Below are 23,498 nucleotides of genomic sequence, written 5' to 3'. Positions count from 1 at the left end.
AAGCCAGATTGACCACTTCAGGTTTATACACAACTTGTAGAAATTGGTAAATTACCTCAAATAAGACAAAGTACACGGTGGACTAAGTGTGTGGGACCACAAGGGCAAACAGGGAAGCTGAGACCCTATGTGGCTGACATACCCATGAATTTAGGAGGAAGGGATCTTTTACAATAATTGGGTATTCAAATTAATATTCCTGCAATCACAGATACAGATAATGATTAAATTAAGGGTGAAATTGTTGATGCTTCTGGGGAAGGTATTGATATGTGTAATCAAGAACAATCAAAAACTGTGCCCATTACCAAACAAAGAACTTCACAGGTATTGCGTTTCCAAATTTATAAAAAGGGCCACTGCTGATAAACCAACAGCCTTGCCCCTAAAATGGATATCAAACAGGCATGTGTGCCAAGAGCAGTGGCCCATAACAAAAGAAAATCTGCAGGCACTTCAACAATTGGTATAAGAACAGCTGGAGGCTTACCATATAGAAGAGTCTACCAGCCCACGGAATTTCCCTGTGTTTGTTGTAAAAAAAAGATATCAGGAAAATGGAGGAGGTAATGGATTTAAGAGCAGTGACTAGAATAATTTAACCAAAGTTGCTGCTGGAACCTGGAATAGCAGCTGGAACCCAGAGCCATGAAGCATTCTCTGGAGAGGTTCTCTCTAGGAGCATCTTGAAGTGGAGCTATAAAAAGTAAAACAATACCAAGACCCAAAAAGGACACCTTTCCTGTTTTGGCCTCATGTATATCTCCTCTCAGAGTCTCTTCTTCTCCTCCTCCTCCTCCTCCTCCTCCTCCTCCTCCTCCTTCTCCTCCTCCTCCTTCTTTCTCCTGAGACAGTGTTTCTCTATGTAGCCTTGGATGTCCTGGACTCACTTTGTAGACCAGGCTGTCCTCAAGCTCAGAGATCCACCTGCCTCTGCCTCCTGAGTGCTGGGATTAAAGGTGTGCGCCACCACGCCCAGGCGGTGGTTCATCTTCCAGTAGATAAACAGCACCTCTTCTCTCACAAGTCTGTTCCCCACCCCACACTTGGGATCAAAACAAAACCACGCTTATATCCACTACATATCCCACACTTGGGATCAAACAAAACCACGCTTATATCCACTACATATCCCACACTTGGGATCAAAACAAAAACATGTACATCCACTACACTGACATAATAGAAGTTATTGAAATCCAAGTCATTTTTCAGGCCCTCACCCATCAGATTTCAGGCTTTCCTTCATGAGTCTAATATGTAGACTTAATCTCCAGTGTGTTCATTGTTTCTGTCCCCTACCGCCTCTCCTCCTTGGATTGTCTGACAGGCTTGTCTGGTTTGACTCTAAGCCTCTTCCCTTTGGTGACGTCCTCCCTGGGCCCTGGGTACGATGCAATGCTGCCTCTGAATCCCTCAGCATTCTGCACCATGCTAGCGGTATTTTGACTTACCTTAGTATTCTGTTTGAAGATTTTATTTTTATTTATTTCTTGGGAAAATTTAGGCTTCCAGTGTCAGTGCCTGTTTTATCTGCTCTTTTGTCTTGTGCATTGTAGGTGCTCAGTGAATTTGGATGAAAGAGCTAAGTTTTTAGAGCCTTTGAGATGGCAGACACCTGAAATAGGCAGAGGATTTCATTTTTTTTATACTTTAAAACCTATGTCTACTTTCTTCACGAAACTTAAACAAGCACAGCAAGTTATTCTAACACATGGAAGGATTTAACTCTGTACAGATTAGAAGCTGATGGCGGAAGTCTCTTGCCTTCAGATGCCCTCCATTCATGGGAAGCTGGCCCACAGAGTGGTATGTTTTCCTGGCAGTCAGTGTACATAAATACCAACGTGGTGAGTGAAAATGCCATATAACGTAATACTTCCTGTCTCCAATCCCTTACCCATTCCACAAGAGGCTAATGCTTGGCACTGCACGGGTGGGGATCACTTCCACCTGACACAAAGGGAACATCCAGCTTCACTTACTGGGTGTGATTTTATTTGTAACATTAAGACATGGGTTAAAGTACTTGAGGGTTAGCTAAGGCGGTCTTTGCAGTAAACTGAAGATAAGGTCGAAACTGTTTGATGTTGGGTGTTTTCAGTATAAATGTTAACTCAGCAAGATGGAAGAAAATAGCACCAGAGTGACTGAGAAGATCTCAGGACTCTGAGAGGTGGCTTTTAGACCATTGGCCAGTCAGTTCCAAGATTCTTAGCGTTTACTTGTGTGTTACTCTGTAAACTAGCAGGGGCTATACTGTTAGGTGTACACTCTGAGGTCTGCCTGGGTAACATAATGAGACCCCCATTTGGAGGCAGATCTCCAGCAGATGGGGAGGAGCGAGGCTGCACAAACATCCCACGTGCTTATAGAGCATCCTACACTGCTGCCTATAACTTGTCAGAATCTGCATGCAGCGGGTGATTGCAGAGAGTTCAAAGTACCTCTCATGCTGCAACCCAAAGAAAGCCAGTTACAGCTTCCTTAATTCCACTGCGCCCCCCCCCCCCAAAAAAAACAAGGTTTCTCTGTGTAACAGGCCTGGTTGTCCTTTAGACCAGACTTGCCTTGAACTCACAGAGATCTGCCTACCTCTGCCTCCCTGAGTGCTGGGATTAATTAAAGGTATGCTCTACCACATCTGGCTAACTTCCTTAATTTTTCAGCTAGATTCTTTTATAAGGAGAAATATGAAACAAACTACCCCTCAAGAAAACATAATGTGGTTTAGTGATCTGTACCTTTTCATAAACATGAAAATCGATGTCTTATAAAAATGGAATTCTAGCTGGGCTCGGTGGTACACTTTGTAATTCCAGCCCTTGGGAGGCAAAGGCAGCCAGATCTCTGAGTTCAAGACCAGCCTGGTCTAAAAGTGAGACCAGGACAATCAAGGCTACACAGAGAAGCCCTGTCTCAAACAAAACAAAACAAAACAAAAACAAAAAAGTCCTATGGTTGGACATTTGATTTACATTTTTCATTATTTTCAGCGACCCTGTATTAATATTTTTCTTACCAAATCTGGAACTTGTTAGGGTAGCTGAATGTGTCATGTTAATAATTATTGTGTATAATTACTATGCACTGTGCTGTTTATGCTCCTTATGTACAATAATCACATTGCTAAGTGCATGTTTCCTATAAGCCCAAATGCTCTAGTACTCTTGCTAGAACTCTTTCCAAACTGGAATCATGTGACTGAATTTCTTTCCAAGAACAGCAAGTCAAGTAGTAGGGGAGACAGAAAAAGAAAGTACTACGGATGATAAAATGTAGCCTTACTCTGCTGAGAAGGATGCTATGCCATCTTGCAGTGTGGGCTTTATACTTAAAACTGCCCCCACCCCTGCCCCGAGGTTGTGATCAACATATTGACTATTGGGGTTACCTGGGCAGTGTATACCTGTATTTTCTCACATTATGAATGCTTAGATAGCTGTAGAATAAATCCTGGTTTCTCTTAACTATGGTGGGTTTGCTACAAGTTGTTTAAGTGATCGTTTAAATAGGGCGAGAAATCAAACTATCTGTCCTGCATCAGGGAAGGTGTAAGCACTTTTTTTTACCTGTATATAGAAATTATTCAATGTTTTATTTTGTTTTAAAATGGTGATTTCCATCCAGTGTTAATTCTCTTTTAATTTGCTAAAATGCTGCCTGATAGGGAGGGTTGGGTGTTTGTTATTTTTAATTCTACTGTGCAGCCAAGTCCGAAAACTACCGAGAGAGTACAAAAGGAGGTTCCAGTGTATGGGTAGGGAGTTTTGATTAGAGCCCAAACCTTTGACAATCAAGGGATTGTCTCTACAGCAGCGAATTTCTGAGCAAACGGAAGGGTTCCTACGGAGCTGCACATACACCCTAAGGATTCCTCTCAGTGATGTTGGGCACCGGCTAACCCTGTAGTGGACCTTGGGGACTCAGGGCGCGCTCCGCCTTAGCCACGCCCTGTGAGCCTCTAGCTCCTCCCACTCCTGCTCTAGTCTAGACCAACTTCGCCTCTGGGACTTGCCCGTCCCGCCCACATCGCCCCGCCCCACATCAAGCCCCGCCCAAGTCTGCAGCCTCCGCGCGCCCCGCCCCGCCGCTTCGAAGCCACTCACTTCCTCTCGCGAGGACGTCCTGGCGTCGGCGCCGGAAGCTTCCTCTGAGCTTGGAGGGCGGAGGGAGAGGGCGGGGAAGGCCGCTGGCTAAGAGTAGGCCGAGTTTGTGACTCTGGCAGGTACCGCTGCGTGCCGGGCTTCGCGCCAAAGCTTGTGGTCCGGTGCTCCAGCGGCCTTCACCTGAGTGTCGCGTCCTTGCAGGGCCGTCCCCATGCTGCGCTTTCCAACCTGTTTCCCATCCTTCCGGGTGGTAGGAGAGAAGCAGCTGCCACAGGAGATTGTTTTCTTGGTGTGGTCACCCAAGCGGGACCTCATTGCTTTGGCCAATACTACAGGCGAGGTAAGTGAGCCGGTGAGAGTTTGCCCATGCTGGGACCCTCGAGCCTCAGTTTCCCCTTTGGCAGACATGGCGGATCACCCGTCTACCCTGCCCCTACCTCTCAGCGAGGCTGTTAACTTTAAGTGTAAAGGACCCTATCTGCCAAACATGTTTATATTCCATTTCCTGTATTGCTGGAGTGAATGCCCTCAAAGTTCTGCATACCCAAGTCTCCATGAATTGTTTTGGCCCAGGATGCAACATCTCAGTAGACACTTAGACTCCGCCCAAAGTTGCCTTTTAGATTAGGAGAATGGACTGTTGCCAAGTCCAACTGGAAATGTAGCTGTTCCTGAGGATGTTTGATGACTTAAGTCCTTGGGTTCCAAGTTTTTACATCTTTGTTACGTCGAACTATTTAAAAGATCTTTATGTTGAAAGGCTAAACTGCCTCACAGGGTTGCTGACATCGTCAGCTAGCATTTCTAATGTTAGAAATGCGAACATTGCGATCTCAAGTATAGCCAGAGCATACCCAACTTTCTGTTGAGAGTTACTATTACCTGACAGCCATCTTGAAAGGAAACCTTACCCTGTGCCCCTTTGCACCCCTCACCTTTTAGCACTTGTGATAGTGGTTGGGAATGTGTGTGTGTGTGTGTCTGTGTGTCTGTGTGTCTGTGTGTGCGCAGCCAAGTATGTCAGACCAGAGGATAAAGAAATCCTAGCATCCAGGGAACCTTAGTGTGCCAAATTGCATTATTGTGTTGTCTGCCGTGAATGCCTCTAAGACCCATGGCTAGAAAGTGGCATAGCTGAAAGCAGGGGCTAAGGTTGCAACCATTGTAACTGTTACTGTTACCTTACATTGTCACAGCGACCTTTTGGTGCTGTTTGTGTTACTTCTTTTGTTGTGGTCTCTGACAGGCCTCTTACCTTTTTCTAGAAGGTAAGTTTAAATGATACACGAAAGGGAACAGAGACAAGGCTGAGCAATCAAGAGTACTTGCTATTTTTATAGATGACCAAGCTTTGGGTCATAGACCCACGTCAGGGAGAACTGATGTTTTCTTCTGGCCTCCTTGAGCACTGACTGAACCAATGTGGTGCAAATATAAACATGCAGGCTAAAATACTTGTATGCATGCTTTTAAAAAAAAGATATGAAAATGTTTAGGGTATAGGGCTTAATTGGGCCTTCTGAGTTCACGCATTTCTTTGAAAGTATTTTACATTTATTTGGACACTGTTGTTCTGTTATTTGGATAGCTAAATACTGAAAAGTAGTAATTAAAAGATTTTGTTCTGTGGATCTAGGTTCATTTATTTCTAAAAATGAGTTTGCAACTTTCTGCTGTTATATCTTTTCATCTTAGGTTTTACTTCATCGACTGGCAAGTTTTCATCGAGTTTGGAGTTTTCCACCAAATGAAAATACAGGAAAAGAAGTGACCTGTTTGGCCTGGAGACCAGATGGCAAACGTATGATAATTTTTTTTGTTGTTCTTTTGTTTCTGGAGGGTTTTTTGGTTTGGTTTGGTTTGGTTTTTTGGTAATGTGATAGCACAGTTCTCCAGTGTGAACTCAGTAGATAACAACATTGTATCCCTGTGTCAAAAGTTTGAACAAAGCTGAAGGTACTTTAAGAAAAAATTAAATTGCCTTTGTAAAATGAGTATGTCTTTCTGCTTAATTTATTTTTCTAGATAAATGTAAATAAGTACTTAAAACTTCTTTGAATGGCGTGGTGTCGTGGCGCATGCCTTTAATTCCAGCACTTGGGAGGCAGAGGAAGGCAGACCACTGTGAGTTGGAGGCCAGCTTGGTCTACAAAGCGAGTCCAGAACAGCCAAGGCTACACAGAGAAACCCTGTCTCGAAAAACCAAAAACCAAACCAAAACAAAACAAAAAAACAACAAAAAACTTCTTTGAAAACATATCACCTAGAGATAACTGTGTTTTGGTGAGCAACTTTGACAACATTCCCTGATAAAATATAGGTATAGAGATCTATTCGTACACTTTCATATGAATTCATTTGGTACATACTATTTCGATAGGTTTGGCTCAGGCTCAATAAAAACAGATTTGCTATGTTAACTGTTAAGTGGCCAAATACTAACCCACTGTGTCTAATTATTGTAGTTTGCATCTGTTGGCCGTGATGCATCTCGTTGCCAGTTTTCAGCCTCCATAAGCAGTATGTAAGCATGCTGAACATGTGAGAGAATTGTGTGTGATTAACTGCTTAGATTAATTCCTAAATGGAATTCCCAGGAATGCTTTAAAAATCCCATAGTCATTCTCTACTCCTTTTTCTTAGAAGATGACTTGAGCCTATAAAACCAGAGGATTGTGGACCGGTAGGGATGGCTCCGGGTAGGTTACAGTGTTTGCCACCAAGCTGTAAGCCCGAGTTTGATCTCCAGCACCCACATGGGAAGAAGAGAAATGACTCCTATAAACTATCTTCTGACCCTCACATACATTTGTACCCATAAGCACTCAAAATAATAAAATAAATGTAAGAGAGGAATTTGCGTGCGCACGTAGGGTTAAACTCAGGGCCTTTCATATGCTAGGCATTTTATTACTAATCTATAACCCTGGCCCTGATGTTAGAGGTTTTGTTGTTGTTTTGTACTTGGAGATAGGGATGCACTTGGTAGCCTTGGCTGACCTTGAACTCATGACAGTTCTCCTTTGTTCTACACCAGGGAGCTAGGATTACAAACTTGACACACCACACCTGGTTTGTGGGGAAAATTTTTTAAAATAACGTTTTAGAAGACTTTGCTATTCATATAAAAGTATAAGATTTCCAGGAGAAATCATTAAAGTCAAATGTGTGTTAAAATGTGTCTCGGGAATTAATGACTCTGTCTGAGTGAGACTGAGGGATATAGCTTAGTAGTAGAATGTGTGGAAGACTGTAGGTTCAGTTTCCAGTACAGAAAACAGAACAAACAAAAAGCCATAAAAGAAAAAGAGCAGGCCAGTCCAGCCCCTCCCCAGGCAAAGTGTGGGGTAAAACTTGCTGCTCTGCTTTGAAGTTTGGAAATAGTGTGTTAGGAAGATAATGACTCACAGAGAGGAACTTCACTAGATAATTCAGCCACACTCAGAGGAAAGATTCATAGCATTCTGTCATCTTGCTTTTTAGCCTGGGATGGAATAAAGGGAAAAAGAAGAATATGTGGGAAGGTAGTATAAACAGGTCATGTTTGAACACTTGACAAGAAGCTTAAATAATAGGCGTAACTATATGCAAAGATCTTTTTAGTTTTTAAAATATTACTTAAGCCAGGCAGTGGTGGCACAATCCTTTAATCCCAGCACTCAGGAGGCAGAGGCAGGCAGATCTCTGTGAGTGAGTTTGAGGCCAGAGTAAGTTCCAGAATAGCCAGGCTACATGGAGAAACCCTGTCTCAAAAAACAAACAACAAAAAATTACTTAGAGGAATAGACACACCCATAAAAGTCTCAGCAACCTGGTTGCTTAAACAGGAGCTGAACAGAGACAACAACAATAGCCATGTTAATGTGACAGGAGAAAGCCCAGGAAGCCTTGGCCCTGCCCAGAGGCAGGCAACTAAGGGAGGGAGAGCAGGAGAAATGGTCTCCCAGAGGAGCGCGCCACTGGTTATCCAGTACCAGACGGTCAGCCGTGGACACAAACATACAAGTAACGCTGTGCAGACTGAGCAGGCTGGGCTTATGTATTTAGGAGTATGTTTGTATGTATGTAACAACAATTTAAAAAAGAGGCCATGAATTTAGAAGAGAGTAGGGAGAGGTATATGGGAGGGCTTAGAGGGAGAAAAAAAGAAGGGGAAGTTATGTAATTACATTATAATCCTCCCAATTAAAAGTTCTTAAGCTAAAATAAGATTGTTTAATTACATTTATTCTATGCCATAGCACCTGTGTTGAGTCAGAGGACAGCTTGTAGGGGTCGGTTCCATTCTTCTACTGTGTCAGTTCTGGGTACTAAACTCAGGTTGTCAGGCCTGATGACAAGCTTTTGTGCCTGCTGAGCCATCTTGCTGGCCCTCAAAGAAGAATTTTTGGGTTATTAGAATGTGTTTGAAATAGTAAAACTGGACAATAAATGAAATGCCCATTTAATTTACTGAAATGTTACGCTAATTTCTTCTGGGTTTTGTTTTGTTTTTCTTACTTTGTTGTAGTTTTGGCCTTTGCTCTCGCTGATACCAAGAAAATTATTTTGTGTGACGTAGAAAAGCCTGAAAGCTTACACTCTTTCTCTGTGGAGGCTCCCGTTTCTTGTATGCATTGGATGGAAGTGACGGTGGAAAGCAGGTAGAGAGCCACTGGCTGGGGGATTTGGAAGGTTTTCAGAACTTGTTTGCATGTTATTTCTCAGACATGTCCTTGCTGTGTGGCTAGGCCACCCTCAAACTTGAGATCTCCCTGTCTCTCAGCCTCCCTGAGAGGCAGTGTTGGGGACTAAGACAATTGCAGGCATTGGCAGCCGAAAGTTCCATTGTTTAGAATGGAAATGAGTGCTGATGCTGAGTGTATATATGTTGATAATTTCAGTTTAAATTATGAAGATGTAATAGTCATAGTCCTTTTATTTGTGTGTGGGCTGTTTGTTTTGTGAGGAGCTTTGCCCTGTCTTAATGGATATCCTTAAGGCATGAACAGTGCTCAGTGGAGCAGACAGCCTGACAGGTTCCTTCCGTGTCCTTGGCCAGGTTTTTCTCTAATCTGTGTAGACAAGGAATGCTGGGTAGTAGAGAGAGAGGCGCAAGACATCAGTGGCACTGGCTCATGTTGGAGACAGAAGGGTTTTTGAAAATGTGTTCCTTTTTTCCCCAATAGTGTTTTCTTCCTGATTTTCATGAAATTACTGTCAAATGAAGTTATAAATCATGAATGTGGAACCTAAAAGAAACAGGTGACAAGGCTTTAGCCCAAGGTTTGAAGTTCATTATATATAAACCAAAGTGATTAACTCATCTTCAAATAATCAAGGATTGTAAAAAGTTATGAGTTTCTAGAAGGTGAGAGAAGCACAACATGTCATGTGGTTTGTGTTTCAGCCCAGCACCTGCTACTTAAGCAGCTATCAACTTAGAGATGTTCAGGGATATAGTATTCTAGAGTCTTTCGGGCAACACTGTGTGTTCCAGGGTGAAAAATACGACTTCCGGGCCACTACTTTTTCACTTTCTCAGCCATTTATTTTTTCCAACTGTATTTGGAGGTAGAATTGAGAAATAAAAGGCAATGAAGATATTCCTGATCCATACATGGCAGTACCCACCGGTCATCCCAACTGTCTCAGGAAGCTGGAGAGAGGGCTCAGCAGTTAAGGACACTTGCTGCTCTTGCAGAAGATCTGAGTTTGGTCCCCAGCATCCACATGGTAGCTCAGCGCACAGTCATCCATAGCTCCAATTCCAAGGATTATATGTCCTCTTCTAGCCTCCTCAGGCACCATGCACACATGCTGCGTACATATTTTCATGCAGACAGAACATGCATGTACATAAATAAGTCCAAAAGAGTTCAAAAAATGTAGAGTATTTCAGAATTAATGGTGTAGTTTCATATACCCACCAGGCTGCCACATCCCCAAGTCTGCATAAGCCGTTGAACCAGTCATTAAATAATACAGTAATCTCAGTTGTTTTAAATTACTCTTAGTATTTTGTTTACTGTGGTTTCTTAGGTGAGGATTCAGAAATCGTAAGTTCTTAGTCTGTGTGAATATTGAGAACATATGAATAGTCCTATATGTGTCCAGTGACCAGGCCAGTTTTATATTTTGTTTTGAAAACATTCCCTTTTCTGTTTTCATATATGGTTATTAACAATGTTTGTTTTACATGTATGTTTGCATGTATCTATGTGGTAAAGTTATAAAACTAGGAATCTTTGTTTTGCATTTTAATGAAAAGAGAAGTAGCCTCTTTGCTGCTGTGTAATGCTTGGCCCCTCCCTTTCAGTGTCTTAACATCATTTTATAATGCTGAGGATGAATCCAACCTTCTCTTGCCTAAGCTGCCCACACTGCCAAAAAGGTATGTATCAGCTTTATTTCCCTGGAGTGAACCTTGTCAGTCTCCACTCTGCTGTTAACATGGCACCAGTTTCCCACGCATTGCTCAAGAATATACCTGCCTCTGTTTTCTCCTAGTTACAGCAACACCTCTAAAATATTTAGGTAAGTATTCCTTTCTTTTTTTCAAACAAGGTGGTCTTTTATTAATTGAGAGATAATATTGAAGGATGACCCAATTTATGTTTTTATTTTAGTGAAGAAAATTCTGATGAAATTATTAAGCTCTTGGGAGATGTCAGGTAAATCTTAGAGTATCTTATTTGATTTCCTGAAGTAGATGTTTCATATCTGAGACAGTTTTCAAAACTTGAAAAACTGATTCTTAGTTATGTTACTTCACTGTTGACTTTGAAATCTTTGAGCAGCACATAGACGGTAGTGTCTATTGTGTGGCCATTGATTTTTCTGAATTTTAGTAATATTATAGCTTATCTTAAGAAGATAGAAGTATTAGAGTTTCTAGATGTAATTTAAATTTTCCAAGTTATTAAATCCCATTAAATGTATTTTTTTATCACCTTCATGACAGGCACTATATGTTTTCTGGCAAAAGGATCATTTTGTTCCTGATAGTGCATAAATACAGTTGATGTCGTGTAATTTTATTGTAAATAGAAATTTTTTGAGGCTCTTGGAAGTCTGTTGTTCTTTTGGGGAAAAAAATTACAGGGCTTAGTATTTGCCTTGCTGTGGTCACAGCTGAGAGTAGATGAGCAGTCCTGCCGTGCTTTAAGAACGCAGCCGGCTCTGCTGTTGGTCCAGCCTCAGCCTGTTGCATTGTTCTCAATTAGGCTGAACATCCTTGTCCTTGGAGGAAGCTCTGGATTTATTGAGCTTTATGCTTATGGGATGTTCAAAATTGCCCGAGTAACAGGGGTAAGTTCTTTTTTGTTTCTCTTACAAAATAGCAGCTGATTACGTACAGAACAACAAGACAGCAAGTTGAGTTTGTCTTACTGGTGGTGTTTTAGCTTGAGTTCACATTGAACTGCTCATAGATTAATTTTAGTATGTAGAATTTAGTGTTACATGTTTGAAGCAGTCAGGAGCTATTGGTGGAACTAGTCAGGTTTTTAAGCCTGCAGTGGATAAGAGTTAAAGTGGGTGGTTGGCATGCAACCCTAAAGTCAGTTCCAAGGGAGAAAGTGCCTCAGATATTTAGGGACTATGTTGCTTCCCCAGTATTTGGTGTGGATCCCTTCATGGGAGGAGTTCAGACCTTAGGGTGTTGGTGTGTCCTTGGGCCACCCCATAGGTGTGTCGGGAACCGGGGTTGTGCATTTCTACCTGTTAAAGTTCTATGTGAATTTTTGCTTCCATTGTTATAAGCAGATGCAGCAGTCAGTAATAGCAAATGTATCGGGCATGGCGATAACTGTTTTTGCAGATTGCCGGTACTTGTCTTGCTCTGTGTTTGTCAAGTGATTTGAAGTCATTATCAGTGGTCACAGAGGTTTCCAGCGGTGGCGCATCAGAAGTCTCATATTTTCAGGTGAGTATTAGAACTACTTACTCTATTGCAGTATCAGGTACATGGTTTATAGTTTCCCCCCTGGTGCTAGGAATTGAAGTCAGGACTTCACAGTGCAGAGCCTGCTTCCTGCAGTTGAGCCATACTGCACCCCTTACAGGTTTTAATTACTCATATCCCTGGAGTCTAATAATCAGTAAAACCTAAAGGTCTTAGGATTTATAAATTCTGTATATTGAATGCTAGTGTGTAAATATTATTCCTTATACACTGCAACTTACTTTTCGTAGTTAAAACTGTTTTGATAGTCTGTTTTGGTAATTGGTTACTTGACCAGTTTAGCTTTATCCTGAGGGTGCATTTGTTTGTTTGTTTGTTTGTTTAGGACTTTTTCTCTCTTAAGAGAAAGCTTATATTTATTGGTCACGTACTATGTGACAAGTACTTAGTGCTTCAAACACAGCAGTGTAACGGATAGGTAGTGCTGTTGTCTTCATTTGTAGATAAAACTTCAGTCACACAGGAACTGTAGAGCTCGCTCAGTGTCATTGCACAACTGGAAGGCCATACTGGGCTTTCTGGTTCTGACGTTGCCACATGCATTAAATGATCACTCAGTATAGGGGAGATCATTTTCAAACTGTGGCTTGTGTTGTAGACTAGGATGGTCCCGGGCTTCTGTATTTACATTATAGCTTTGCTTTGTCAGGAAATCTTCCCATGCAATTCTTCTGAGCTGTCCCAGTGTTTTAACCTAAGCATCTGAACTCTTAGAAGTAGGACCAAAAGGATATGAGCTGTGGTATTTGCAGTCCTTCCTGCATCCTGTTGAGAACATCAAAGTGCCTGAGACCGTGGCTGTTTGCATTTGCTCTTTGTGACACTGAGAAACTGTTGATTAACACGTTTGTGTCTGAGCACTAGCAAAATGATTGGCTTTTTTCTGTGAGGTTTGTGATTTGGTTGTAGTTGTGAGATAGGTCTTGGGTAGTGTAGGCTTGCCTCCAACTCATTGCATGTAGCTGAAGTTGACCTTGGATGCCTCATTTGGCCTTCAGCTCCCAAATGCTGTGGTCACAGATTTGTGCCAAGCCCAGGCACAATGGCTAGTGACAGCCCCATTGAACTATGACTCACACTGCTGATAGTCATGTGCTGATCCATAACCTTTAGTTCTTCTTACTCTCATTACATTTTTACACTAATCTGTGGTAATTGTTTAATACTGTCATAATGATGCTGTAGGCTACTGCACCTGTAGCTACACAGAAGGGTGGGATGACGCAGAGTTGTGACCCACTTGGAATCCTACTGGTTTCCAAACTATGTTATGCTCACAGAGCAGAAATCTGATAAGAGATTTCTGGCATGTAGTTAGATACAGACTCTTCTCTAAGTTAAGGACTTGCTTTTGAGCTGAATGAGAATAATTTATTTGTCTTCAAAAGAAGCAAATGCCCCTGTGACTCATTTTACTTATTGATTTATTTTGTAGCTTGAAACCAACCTGCTGTATTCCTTCTTACCGGAAGTAACTCGGATGGCCAGGAAGTTTACTCACATTTCCGCTCTCTTACAGGTATGCTTCAGTAACCTCTTTATGTCAGCCTTTTCCTGGAAGCTTCTAGCTTCCTATAAAAAAAAAAAAACATTAAAGTTGATGTGGTAAAGCTACCTGCAGTAGGAGCTAATCTTATAATATTTATTAACCCAAAAGTAGAAATTTAATTAAGAATCTCCTGTCCAGCTCTCTTACAGAAAAAGGGATGGGGGGGGGATCCTGTAAATCTTCTGAACTGTTCATAATGAAAGTACAACTTAAAAACTTTATAAATAAATTATTGTGGAAAAAGAGCTGGGCGTGGTGGTGCATGCCTATAATCCTAGTACTCTGGGAGGCAGAGGCAGGAGGATTGCTGTGAGTTTTTCATATGACTCAGCTTTTGTTCATAATAAATCCATCCTAAATTAGTTCATAGTTTTGTAGGTGAGCAGTTTGGGCTAGACTGATCCAAAAGGCTTTGCCCATCTATGCCGGCTGTAGCTCACCGTAAGGAAGCTGGTCCTGCAAACCAGGGTGTCCCTAGACTAGAATGGCTCCACATCTTTCCTCCTCTAGCCAGCCTGCCCACCCATGCTCATTCATGTGTTAATGGCTGCAGGAGTCTCAACAGGAGGCCTTGGGCTCAGTTGTGCTGTGTCTGCAGCATTGTGTTAGAGCAAGACACAGGCCAGGCTAGACAGATATCTTGGATGGAGCATCTACACAGAATTACTGATCTTTTGTTTAGTTTACTACAGTCTTTGTTTTGCTTGGTGTTAAAGATTTCTAGAGGTTAGTATTTTCTTAGGGGTCCTGTCTGACAGTTGAATAGCTGAAACAAGTAGCATTGTAACAGTATGTGTAAAATGGAACAAGCACAGGATACTTACTTTTCCAGAGACAAACTTGGGAATGTGTTACTATTTATTTATTAGAATCACGGGATAATTTAATTTCTTTGGTAAGAAATTAGCTTAGCCATGCTCTTCTTTAAATACTGCTCTTGTTTCCCTGATGAGAGTGAGATGAGAGCCATACTCAAGCTGTATGAATACACAGCTTGGGCTGAGTGCAGAGCATTTCTTTTTCTGTTCTAACTATCCCAAGGTCTAGGCCTGGGAGCTCTGAGCCTCTATACAATCTAATCTTCTGCAAACCCCAACCTTGAAGATTTTGGCTTCCAGCCTCAGCTAACCTACCTAGGTTTAGAATGTTTCAGCTTTCAAGACTTCCTGCTGTATAAACTCACCCTTGCTAGCTCTTTCTGAACTCAAGATGACTGGTTCAACTCAGCTGTTCTGACCCAAACTCATTTCCAAGCTGACTGATTCAATCTTGCTTCTCTCTCTGCTTCTTCTTCTTCTTCTTTCTTCTTCTTCTTTCTTCTTCTTCTTCTTCTTCTTCTTCTTCTTCTTCTTCTTCTTCTTCTTCCTCTTCTTCTTCCTCTTCTTCTTCTTCCTCTTCCTCTTCCTCCTTCCTCTTCCTCCTCTTCCTCCTCCTCCTCTTCCTCTTCTTCCTCCTCTTCCTCCTCCTCCTCCTCCTCCTCTTCTTCTTCTTCTTCTTCTTCTTCTTCATTTTGTTTTTCAAGACAGGGTTTCTCTGTGTATAGCCCTGGCTGTCCTGGACGTGCGTGCTTTGTAGACCAGACAGGCCTCGAACTCACAGCAATCCACTTGCCTCTGCCTCCCGAGTGCTGGGATTAAAGGCGTGCACCACCCCACCCAGCCTCTCTCTCAGCTTCTTACTGAATTGCTCTGATGGCCTCAGACTAACTCTGGCAATAATGTTCTAATTTTCTGGCTCATTCTCATTCTTGGCTCATTCTTTCTGCAACCTGACTCTGCAACTGTCCTGGTAAAACTGCCACACACATTACTACTACTCCACTACTCTCCCTTAAGAGGCTCTTAAGTAGCATCTCTTTTCTGTCCTGTTCTCATGAGAGTTGCGTGTGTCCTATCTCTGACTCATTCTGTCAGATCTTTCTCTGATCGTCACTTTCTCTTCCCCTCAGTTAGATGTCACTTCAAAAATCACTGCTTCCTTATGTAAACTAATCTTACTTTTATTGTTTGGGATTAAAGGTGTGTACTAAAGGTATGTCCGTGCTCCAGCCAGATCATACTGTAATCCAGGCAGTGTCTGCATTCCAGCCAGATCAGGTCTTTATATGTGATCCCTTGCCAGAGAAGTCATGTTGCTGGATTAAAAGTCCTCTGCATCTTCTCTTTTCTTATAGTTTTATTGAGTTAGAAAAGTAATTGAAAGTAAATTCTGGATTTCTCTGATACTTAGCCAAAGAAGAACACAATAACATGTTGTTTTAATTTTTTTCACTACATTTTTTTTTGTTGTTGTTGTTGTTAAATAGTATATAAATTTGTCACTGACATGCATGTGTGAAGCTTGGGAGGAAATACTGATGCAGATGGACTCTCGTCTCACGAAGTTTGTGCAGGTAATGTACTAATAACTGACTTTGTTCCTGTGGAGATAGTGCTTGTGTTGTCTGTATTTGCTTTATGAGATGTATGATGGTCAGAACTGGGCATGGTGGCGCATGCTATAATCCCAACACATGAAAAGACAAGGCAGAAAGATTGCCATGGTTTCAAAAGTGATGTGTGCTACAGTGAGATTCTGTCTCAAAGAAAAGGTGTCAAGCTGGAGAGGTGCCTCAGTAGTTAAGACTATTTGCTGTTGTTGTAGAGGGCCCAAGTTCACATTGGCGGACTCACATCCAGCTGTAGTGCCAGCTTCAGAGGGATTTGATAGCTTTACCCTCTGTGGGTACCAATATTCATGTGCACACATACATGTAATTTAAAGTAAAACAAATCTTGTTTTTGTTTTTTGTTTGTTTTTGTTTTTGTTTTTTTTTCCAAGACAGGGTTTCTCAAAACAAATCTTAAAAGAAAAATCAGCTTAATTTTGTAGAAGGCTGTGATCACTATTTCTTTCAGTATTTCAGATGGCTTGATATAAACTCACTATTTAGGCGCAAAAAGAATTTGCTTTAGCCAATTTTCTGTCACTGTAACAAAGTACCGAGGCTGGGTTATCTGTCAATAAAAGATGCTCATTTAGCTCCCAGTTTTAGATTCTGAAAGTTCAGGGTTGTGTAATATCATTTGTTCTCCATGTATTGACAAGGTTTTGTGCCAGGTGGCATCTTGGCATGTGTAACAGGGGTCACGGTAACAGAGGAAACTGTGCTTGGGTAGTGCCTTTTTGAACAGTCACTCTTGGAAGAACTAACCAGGTTCCCCCTGAGAGTCACCTTCATTTTTTCCCACTGACTTAATCACCTTCCATCCTCACCTACTTTTTAAGCGTCCACTATTTAAATGTGATCACACTGATAACCCTTGCGGGACAGACCCTTCCAAACCATGGCAGCCTCTTCCCTTCAGTACAGCTGGGGGGAGGTGGGCAGGGCTGTGAGGTGAAGCAGCAGGGAGGGGGAGCAAGGGCAGGTGCTGAATTGGGGGGCTGGCTGTTGCCCAGGGGTGAATATATGAGGAAATGCTAAAGCAGGGGAGAAGACTGCATTCCTATCATTTTGAATAAATATGCTCATAATTCATAAAAGTATATATTACCTACTTTTTTCATTTTGTCTAGGAAAAAACTACAACCACATCAGTGCAGGATGAGTTCATGCATTTACTGCTGTGGGGGAAAGCCAGGTGAGTGCACAGCATATGCTATTGGTTTAACTTTCTTTTCTGTCTTCTCTTGACAGTATTTCAAATGTCATTATTTTCTCTATGGAAATAAAATAGAAATTCTACTATAATACCTCTCTTCCCTCCCCCAAAATGTGTGAGCTTTTAGGATTTTCTATATAAATGATGTGTGTGTGTGTGTGTGTGTTAGTTATGTATATTGGATGTATAAAAGTTTCAGAGATTTTATGTGGCCAAGCTTACCTTTTCCTTCCTGGCACCTTGGGGAGACAATTGACCAAGGTGATAATTAGTATTCTTCCTTCCTTCCTTCCATCCATTTATTTATTTATTTATTTATTTTTGTTTTCCGAGACAGGGTTTCTCTGTGTAGCCCTGGCTATCTGGGACTTGCTTTGTAGACCAGGCTGGCCTCAAACTCACAGCAATCTGCCTGCCTCTGCCTCCTGAGTGCTGGGATTAAAGGCGTGCGCCACCACGCCTGGCCCTTAGTATTCCCTTCTTGATGTTTGGAAATGTATACTTCATTTCTCGATTTTCTGTCATTTCTGTCTCTTTGTGAATAAAACACAGTCCTCATTTTGACGGGTGCTATTTCTTCATGTTTAATTTGTTCCAAAATCCTATTTGTACTTTGAAATTTCGGTTTTAAATTGCACTTCCAGAGTTTAAATGGAGAAATTACTAAAATACTTTCTTTTTTTGTTGTAGTGCTGAACTTCAGACTCTCCTGATGAACCAGTTAACAGTAAAGGTGCTGTTAAAAGTGTCTCTGTTTAAATGGCTGTGTACACATTCTTAATTTTGTTCTTTTTTTGCAATGACATATAGTATCATAGTTACATGCTAAATGTATTTTCTTCTCTTAATTAGGGCTTAAAAAAGCTTGGCCAGTCAATAGAGTCATCATATTCCAGTATACAAAAATTGGTTATAAGTCACTTACAGAGGTATGGAAGTGATGTAGAATTTTTTGGTATTGCATTCATACATACATGGCGTTGGTCATCTTTCTGCTTCATTCTTTCAATTTTCTTTTCAAGCCTTTTCTATCTATTTGCACTGGCATTTTAGGAAACTCAGCACACCTAAGAATGAGTCAGTAATGACAGTTTTTTTCTGACATGGTTTTCCAACATCTTCTAGCCAGGCCGGACTTTTTGGACATTTGGGTTTTTGTTTTTGTTTTTTCCTCATTTAACTATGAAATAGGCCACCAAAGTGTCTATTTTTGAACAAATGTCCATAAGGTAAAGTGTGAAGATTAGGACTAGAGGTGCAGGTCAGTTTGTAGGGAGCTTGACAGCATGGGACATTGTCTGATCATGGTAGAAAATCTAATTTTGTACTCTTGTGTTTTCATTTTAGTTGTCATGATGGATAAATGATTCTTCTAGTTCTTAGAAATAATCTGGGGAAATAATTCTTTCTTGTGGAAGTCTTAATAATGCCTCTTTTTTTCTGAGTTGAAGCAGTGTTCAGCAGGTGGTTGCTGACCATTCCCTGGGTGGTAGTAATGGTACCTATCTCTGCTCTTTTGCTAGTGGGTCCGAGTCTTTACTATACCATTTGAGTGAACTCAAAGGAATGGCTTCATGGAAGCAGAAATATGAGCCTCTAGGACTGGATGCTACAGGCATCGAAGGTATGATTGAATTTCTGCATAGACTACATTAGATACAGGTCAGTGACTTAACAAGTGACACTGGTTTGTCTGTTTTCTTTAGATGCTATTACTGCTGTGGGTTCTTTCATCCTTAAGGCAAATGAACTTCTCCAGTAAGTAATATGTTACCCAGGAGTGTGGATATATTTACTTTGTACTTAAATAAGAATCTACCAAGTTGACCTGATTCTCTCAAGATAATTTTTAATCAGAATTATGTCAGCAGCACAGAGATCATTTCATGAAAATTTTTTGTTTTATTTTATTTATTTTTTGTCTTGTTTTGTTTTTTTGAGACAGGGTTTCTCTGTAGCCTAGACTGTCCTGGACTCACTTTGTAGACCAGGCTGGCCACAAATTCTCAGAGATCTGTCTGCCTCTGCCTCCCTGAGTGCTGGGATTAAGGGTGTGCACCACTACCACCTGGAAAATTTTTAATTTTTTGTTTCCTCCATCTTCAAACTCATTTTAACCCTTGTGTCTCCTTCTGTGTTTATTTCCTTTACTTCATCCTCCTAAACCATGGCTCTATTTTATTCCTTGTACCTACTAATTTTCATTCTTTTTGTTTGTCTTGATTTCCTTAGCACTGTCAGCCTTCTTGTCTTGGTGTGTCATGTCATGTTGTGTTGTGGCAGGGTCGGCTTGTGTTCCCAGACTGGCTGACAACTTGCAGTCGTCCTCTCAGCCTGCCAAGGGCTGCGGTCACAGTGTCCTACCGTCCCCATCCCCTGCAGGCTTTCTTGTTTTCTTGCACTGTCTGTCTAGCACACGCTCCCCTTGTTTCTCCGTCTGAAGGGCGCCGCAGCATCCATCCTGGTCCTCCCCTGCCCTGCTGTTGTCCCCTCCACCCTGCACCTGCTCGGTCTGTACCGCATGCTTGGCTGCCCTGCCTGGCTGTTGCAGAGACACTGTCTCTTGCTTTCCTGCATTACCGTAGGGCTCTTAGGATCTGATCCTCTCCTGAAGTATTTTTTCTGAAGCACATCCTAAAGTAACTTACTCAGAAAGTAGGTGCAGAAGGTAACTTTCCCCATCTCTTTCTTAACCCTCATATGAAATAGATGATTTTGAAGAGATTTAGAGTCTGAAGATAAAATTTCTCCTAGAACTTTCAAAGCATTGCTCCATTGCATTCAGGGCATTTTTTTTTCTGGTAGACACTCTCTTGCTTTCTGATGACTTTAAAGGATATTTTTTATTTTATCGCTTACAAACATTACTCTTAAATCCTTGACAACTGGGAGTTTCACAGTAGCATTTTTAGATATGGGCCTTTCTATTCATGGTCTGATATGAAAGAGCTAGCAAAACTTTAATCCTGCCCATTGGTAATGGCACACACCTTTAATCCCAGCATTTGGGAGGCAGAGGCAGGTGGATATCTGAGAGTTCGAAGGCCAGACTGGTCTACAAAGTGAGTCCAGGACAGTCAAGGCTATACAGAGAAAACATTTAAAAAAAAACAAAAACAAACTAAAAAGCCAAAATCCCTCAACCAACCAACCAACCAAAAAAAAGCCAACTTTAATTCTGTTAACTTATTCTAGTGATTTCTTTTTTCTCCTTATTAACTGAAGTTTTCTTATAGAAATCTGTTTGGACAGATAGTAGACTTGGTAGATTTTTCTTTTTCTTTTCTTTTTCTTTTCCTGTCCTCCATGTCTCCTAATTTTTTCCCTCATAATTTTCAACTTTATTCTTTATTTTCTAAGAAAATTCTTGGCGTAATCATCCAATATTGCCACTCGTTCAAATGTCATTGAACCCTTAGCTATGTTTTTGTTTTGCTTTTTTGAGACAGGGTCTTAGTATATAGCCTGGCTTGGCTTTGAACACCCTGTGTAGCCCGGGCTGGCCTTGATCTCCTGATGCTCCTGCCTCTGCCTTGTGAGTGCCAGATGTGGTTATGCAGAGAGCCCCACACATATGTGATTTCATATGCACATTCCAAACAAGTACAGGTCAGAAATATTCTGGAAAGGACATTGCATCTTTATTAAGTATAGACTTTACCCTTGCCAGGAGAGTAGCTAGCTATTTACAGGCATTTGTTTATATTATAATAGACATTGTAACTAATCTAGAGATGATCACTTACATAAAAACAATACACATCCTTGGTAGGGGTGTCCTGGTGTTTTGATGCTTTTCTGTTCCTATGATAAAGCACCATGACCAAATGGCCCCAGAGAGTTAGAGTCTTTGATGGGGGAGTGAAGGCATGGTGGCAGGAACAGCTGAGAGCTCACATCTGGATCTGAAAGCAGGAGGCAGAGAGCACATTAGGAATGGCAGGAGTCTTTTGAAACCTCAAAGCCTGCCTCCAGGGACAGACCTCAACAAGGCAATGCCTTCTCATCCTTCCCAAACAGTTCCAGCCGAGCATGAGCCGGCGGGGCCATCCTCATTGGAACACCACAGCACTTGAGGTTAGGCTGATGGCCTAGGCTGGAACTTAGCTTTTGGAAAAGACACAGAGAAACTTCTTGTTTTCATTGTTGCTGTAAATGTTTTTGTTACATAGCTTGGTGACTTGTGAGAGACATTATAGTCTTCTACCAAGGGTCTTTATACAGAAAAGTAAGATACTGGCTTAGTTTAATTCCTGTTGGGATAAAATATCCTGACAAAAAGCAGCTTGAGGGAGAAAAAGCTTATGTTACGATTTATTACAATAGACAAGTCAAGGCAGCAGGAACTTAAAATAGCCACTTGCATCACATCCACAATCAGGAGCAGACAGAAATGAATGCATGAGTGTGTCCTACTCATTTTCCACTCCTGTATAGCCCAGGGAATGGTACTGCCTGTAGTGGGCTAGGTCTTCTCACATCAGTTAACATTATCAAGGCAATCCCCCTCAGACATGACCATAGGCCAATTTGCTCTAGAGACTTCCTGTTTGAGATTCCTGCTAGTGATTCTACACTGTGTCTACCTGAGTGCTAGCACTGACCATCACTGATGCTAATTCTCTTTTCAGAGCTGATACTTAGCATATTTCTGGGTAAGGGTTTGAAAGTCAAGAAAGGAAATTACCTCATAGATGTAAGCTTAAGGAGTTCAGAAGTGGTTCCTTTTGTTTGGTTGGTTTCTTGTTTGGCTGGTTTTTCAAGATAGGATTTCTCTGTTTAGCCTTGGCTTTGTAGACTAAGCTGGCTCAAACTGGGATTACAGGCATGCGCCACCATGCCTGGCCAGAAGTGGTTTCTTTAAGATAGAGACTTACAGTACTAAATTTGGAGGTACGTGTCTTTAATGCTCAGGGAAATTCAAGTTTTGAGAGGTGTAAAAATAAAAAACCAGTTTAGTGTGTCTAGTGATGCTGGAGCTTGTAACATCATACATATTTGTAATGAAGATTTCCTTTTGAAGCTAATGTTTTCCTTTTTACTGAGCAGTAAATATTGTTCTTTAACTGAGATAATGTTGAAAGCTGTTTCTTCCTAGTTTGTTTCTGAGCATTGAGAAAGACTATTGTATGCTTGTAGTAGGACAGATAGAAACAGTTACGAACTAAGTTACTTGCTTTGTTCTATAAAAGAACTAGTTTGCCTCATAAAGAATAGTTTTAGGAAGGTGTTTGATTTGTAAAATCTGCTGTTCCAGGTGCTTAATTGTCATCTAGACAGGATAAAATACAACAGTAAGGTATTATATTTCATGACAGTTGGACAGTGATCTGTGAACTGCACATGATAATCATTTTTCTGATTTATTTTTTACCCTTTTAGAGTTATAGATAGTAGTATGAAAAACTTCAAGGCATTTTTTCGGTGGCTATATGTAGGTAAGTTGAATGAAAATATAAATTGGATTTAAATTCTTTACTGTTTTGTCTTTGGGAGAAATATGTTTTCTTAGTGAGAAGAACCTCTTCAGAGTGAGAGGTTTAGTACAGTAAAGCACATTTTGCCTTTGAAATGTATCCATAATTAAAATGGTGTTTCTAGTGACCTTTACAGATAATTTTTAAAAGTCTTTTTCTTTCCAGCAATGCTGAGAATGACAGAAGACCACGTGCTTCCTGAGCTGAACAAGGTAGTGTATAGGCGCTTGAGCAGCTTTGCATGTCCACATCCATATATCCAAAAACAGGCGTTAGCACTGAGAATAGGAAAGTTAATTTCTTCTACTTTTCCCTAAATACTACTGTAAACAAATGAGTTGACACAGCATTTACATTCTGTTAAGTTTTATAAATAGTATAGAAGTGATCTAACACAGGAAGCTGTGCTTAGGTGTGTACCCAGAGGTCATATATAAGGGACTTTGAAGCACCTGGATTTTGTATATGTGGAGTCTCATAGCCAGTGTCCCATAGATAACTAATGACACCTACTGTTTCTCTACTGCGTCAGGTGTTTCTGGTTGAGCTCAGTGTTGCTGGGTCTTGTGGTACTTTCATACAGTTGCTAGCATCAGGATGCTAGCTATAGACACTAAACAAGTCTCATAGGTCTTGCTTGTTTTTAAAAATTTATTTATTTATTACTTATATAGTATTCTGCCCACATGTGTGTCCGCATTACAAAAGAGGGCACTGGATCTCATTATAGATGGTGGTAAACCACCATATGGTTGCTAGAAATTGAACTCAGGA

The 23,498-nt window shown here is 41.1% G+C and overlaps 1 protein-coding gene across 1 annotated transcript in view; it reads left to right on the top strand.

Annotated features, from left to right (window-relative positions):
* The first annotated feature begins 4,106 nt into the window (after positions 1 to 4,106).
* Positions 4,107 to 23,498, top strand: part of ANAPC4 (anaphase promoting complex subunit 4) — a 30,489-nt gene continuing 11,097 nt past the window's right edge. Inside the window, exons 1-18 of the mRNA XM_084799532.1 lie at positions 4,107 to 4,228; positions 4,311 to 4,449; positions 5,805 to 5,910; positions 8,620 to 8,752; positions 10,408 to 10,482; positions 10,599 to 10,625; positions 10,718 to 10,762; positions 11,315 to 11,399; positions 11,911 to 12,015; positions 13,490 to 13,573; positions 15,909 to 15,995; positions 17,162 to 17,226; positions 17,938 to 17,980; positions 18,100 to 18,176; positions 18,771 to 18,871; positions 18,954 to 19,005; positions 22,630 to 22,685; positions 22,890 to 22,936. Of these exons, the coding sequence (XP_084655658.1) occupies positions 4,321 to 4,449; positions 5,805 to 5,910; positions 8,620 to 8,752; positions 10,408 to 10,482; positions 10,599 to 10,625; positions 10,718 to 10,762; positions 11,315 to 11,399; positions 11,911 to 12,015; positions 13,490 to 13,573; positions 15,909 to 15,995; positions 17,162 to 17,226; positions 17,938 to 17,980; positions 18,100 to 18,176; positions 18,771 to 18,871; positions 18,954 to 19,005; positions 22,630 to 22,685; positions 22,890 to 22,936 (1,317 nt within the window). The 5' untranslated portion in view covers positions 4,107 to 4,228; positions 4,311 to 4,320. The remainder of the gene's footprint in view (positions 4,229 to 4,310; positions 4,450 to 5,804; positions 5,911 to 8,619; positions 8,753 to 10,407; positions 10,483 to 10,598; positions 10,626 to 10,717; positions 10,763 to 11,314; positions 11,400 to 11,910; positions 12,016 to 13,489; positions 13,574 to 15,908; positions 15,996 to 17,161; positions 17,227 to 17,937; positions 17,981 to 18,099; positions 18,177 to 18,770; positions 18,872 to 18,953; positions 19,006 to 22,629; positions 22,686 to 22,889; positions 22,937 to 23,498) is intronic.

Source organism: Acomys minous (genome assembly GCF_964271855.1).
Source record: "Acomys minous genome assembly, chromosome: 10".
Taxonomy (NCBI): domain Eukaryota; kingdom Metazoa; phylum Chordata; class Mammalia; order Rodentia; family Muridae; genus Acomys; species Acomys minous.
Note: the sequence above shows the minus strand (reverse complement) of the source record. Positions and strands in the feature narration are given on the sequence as shown.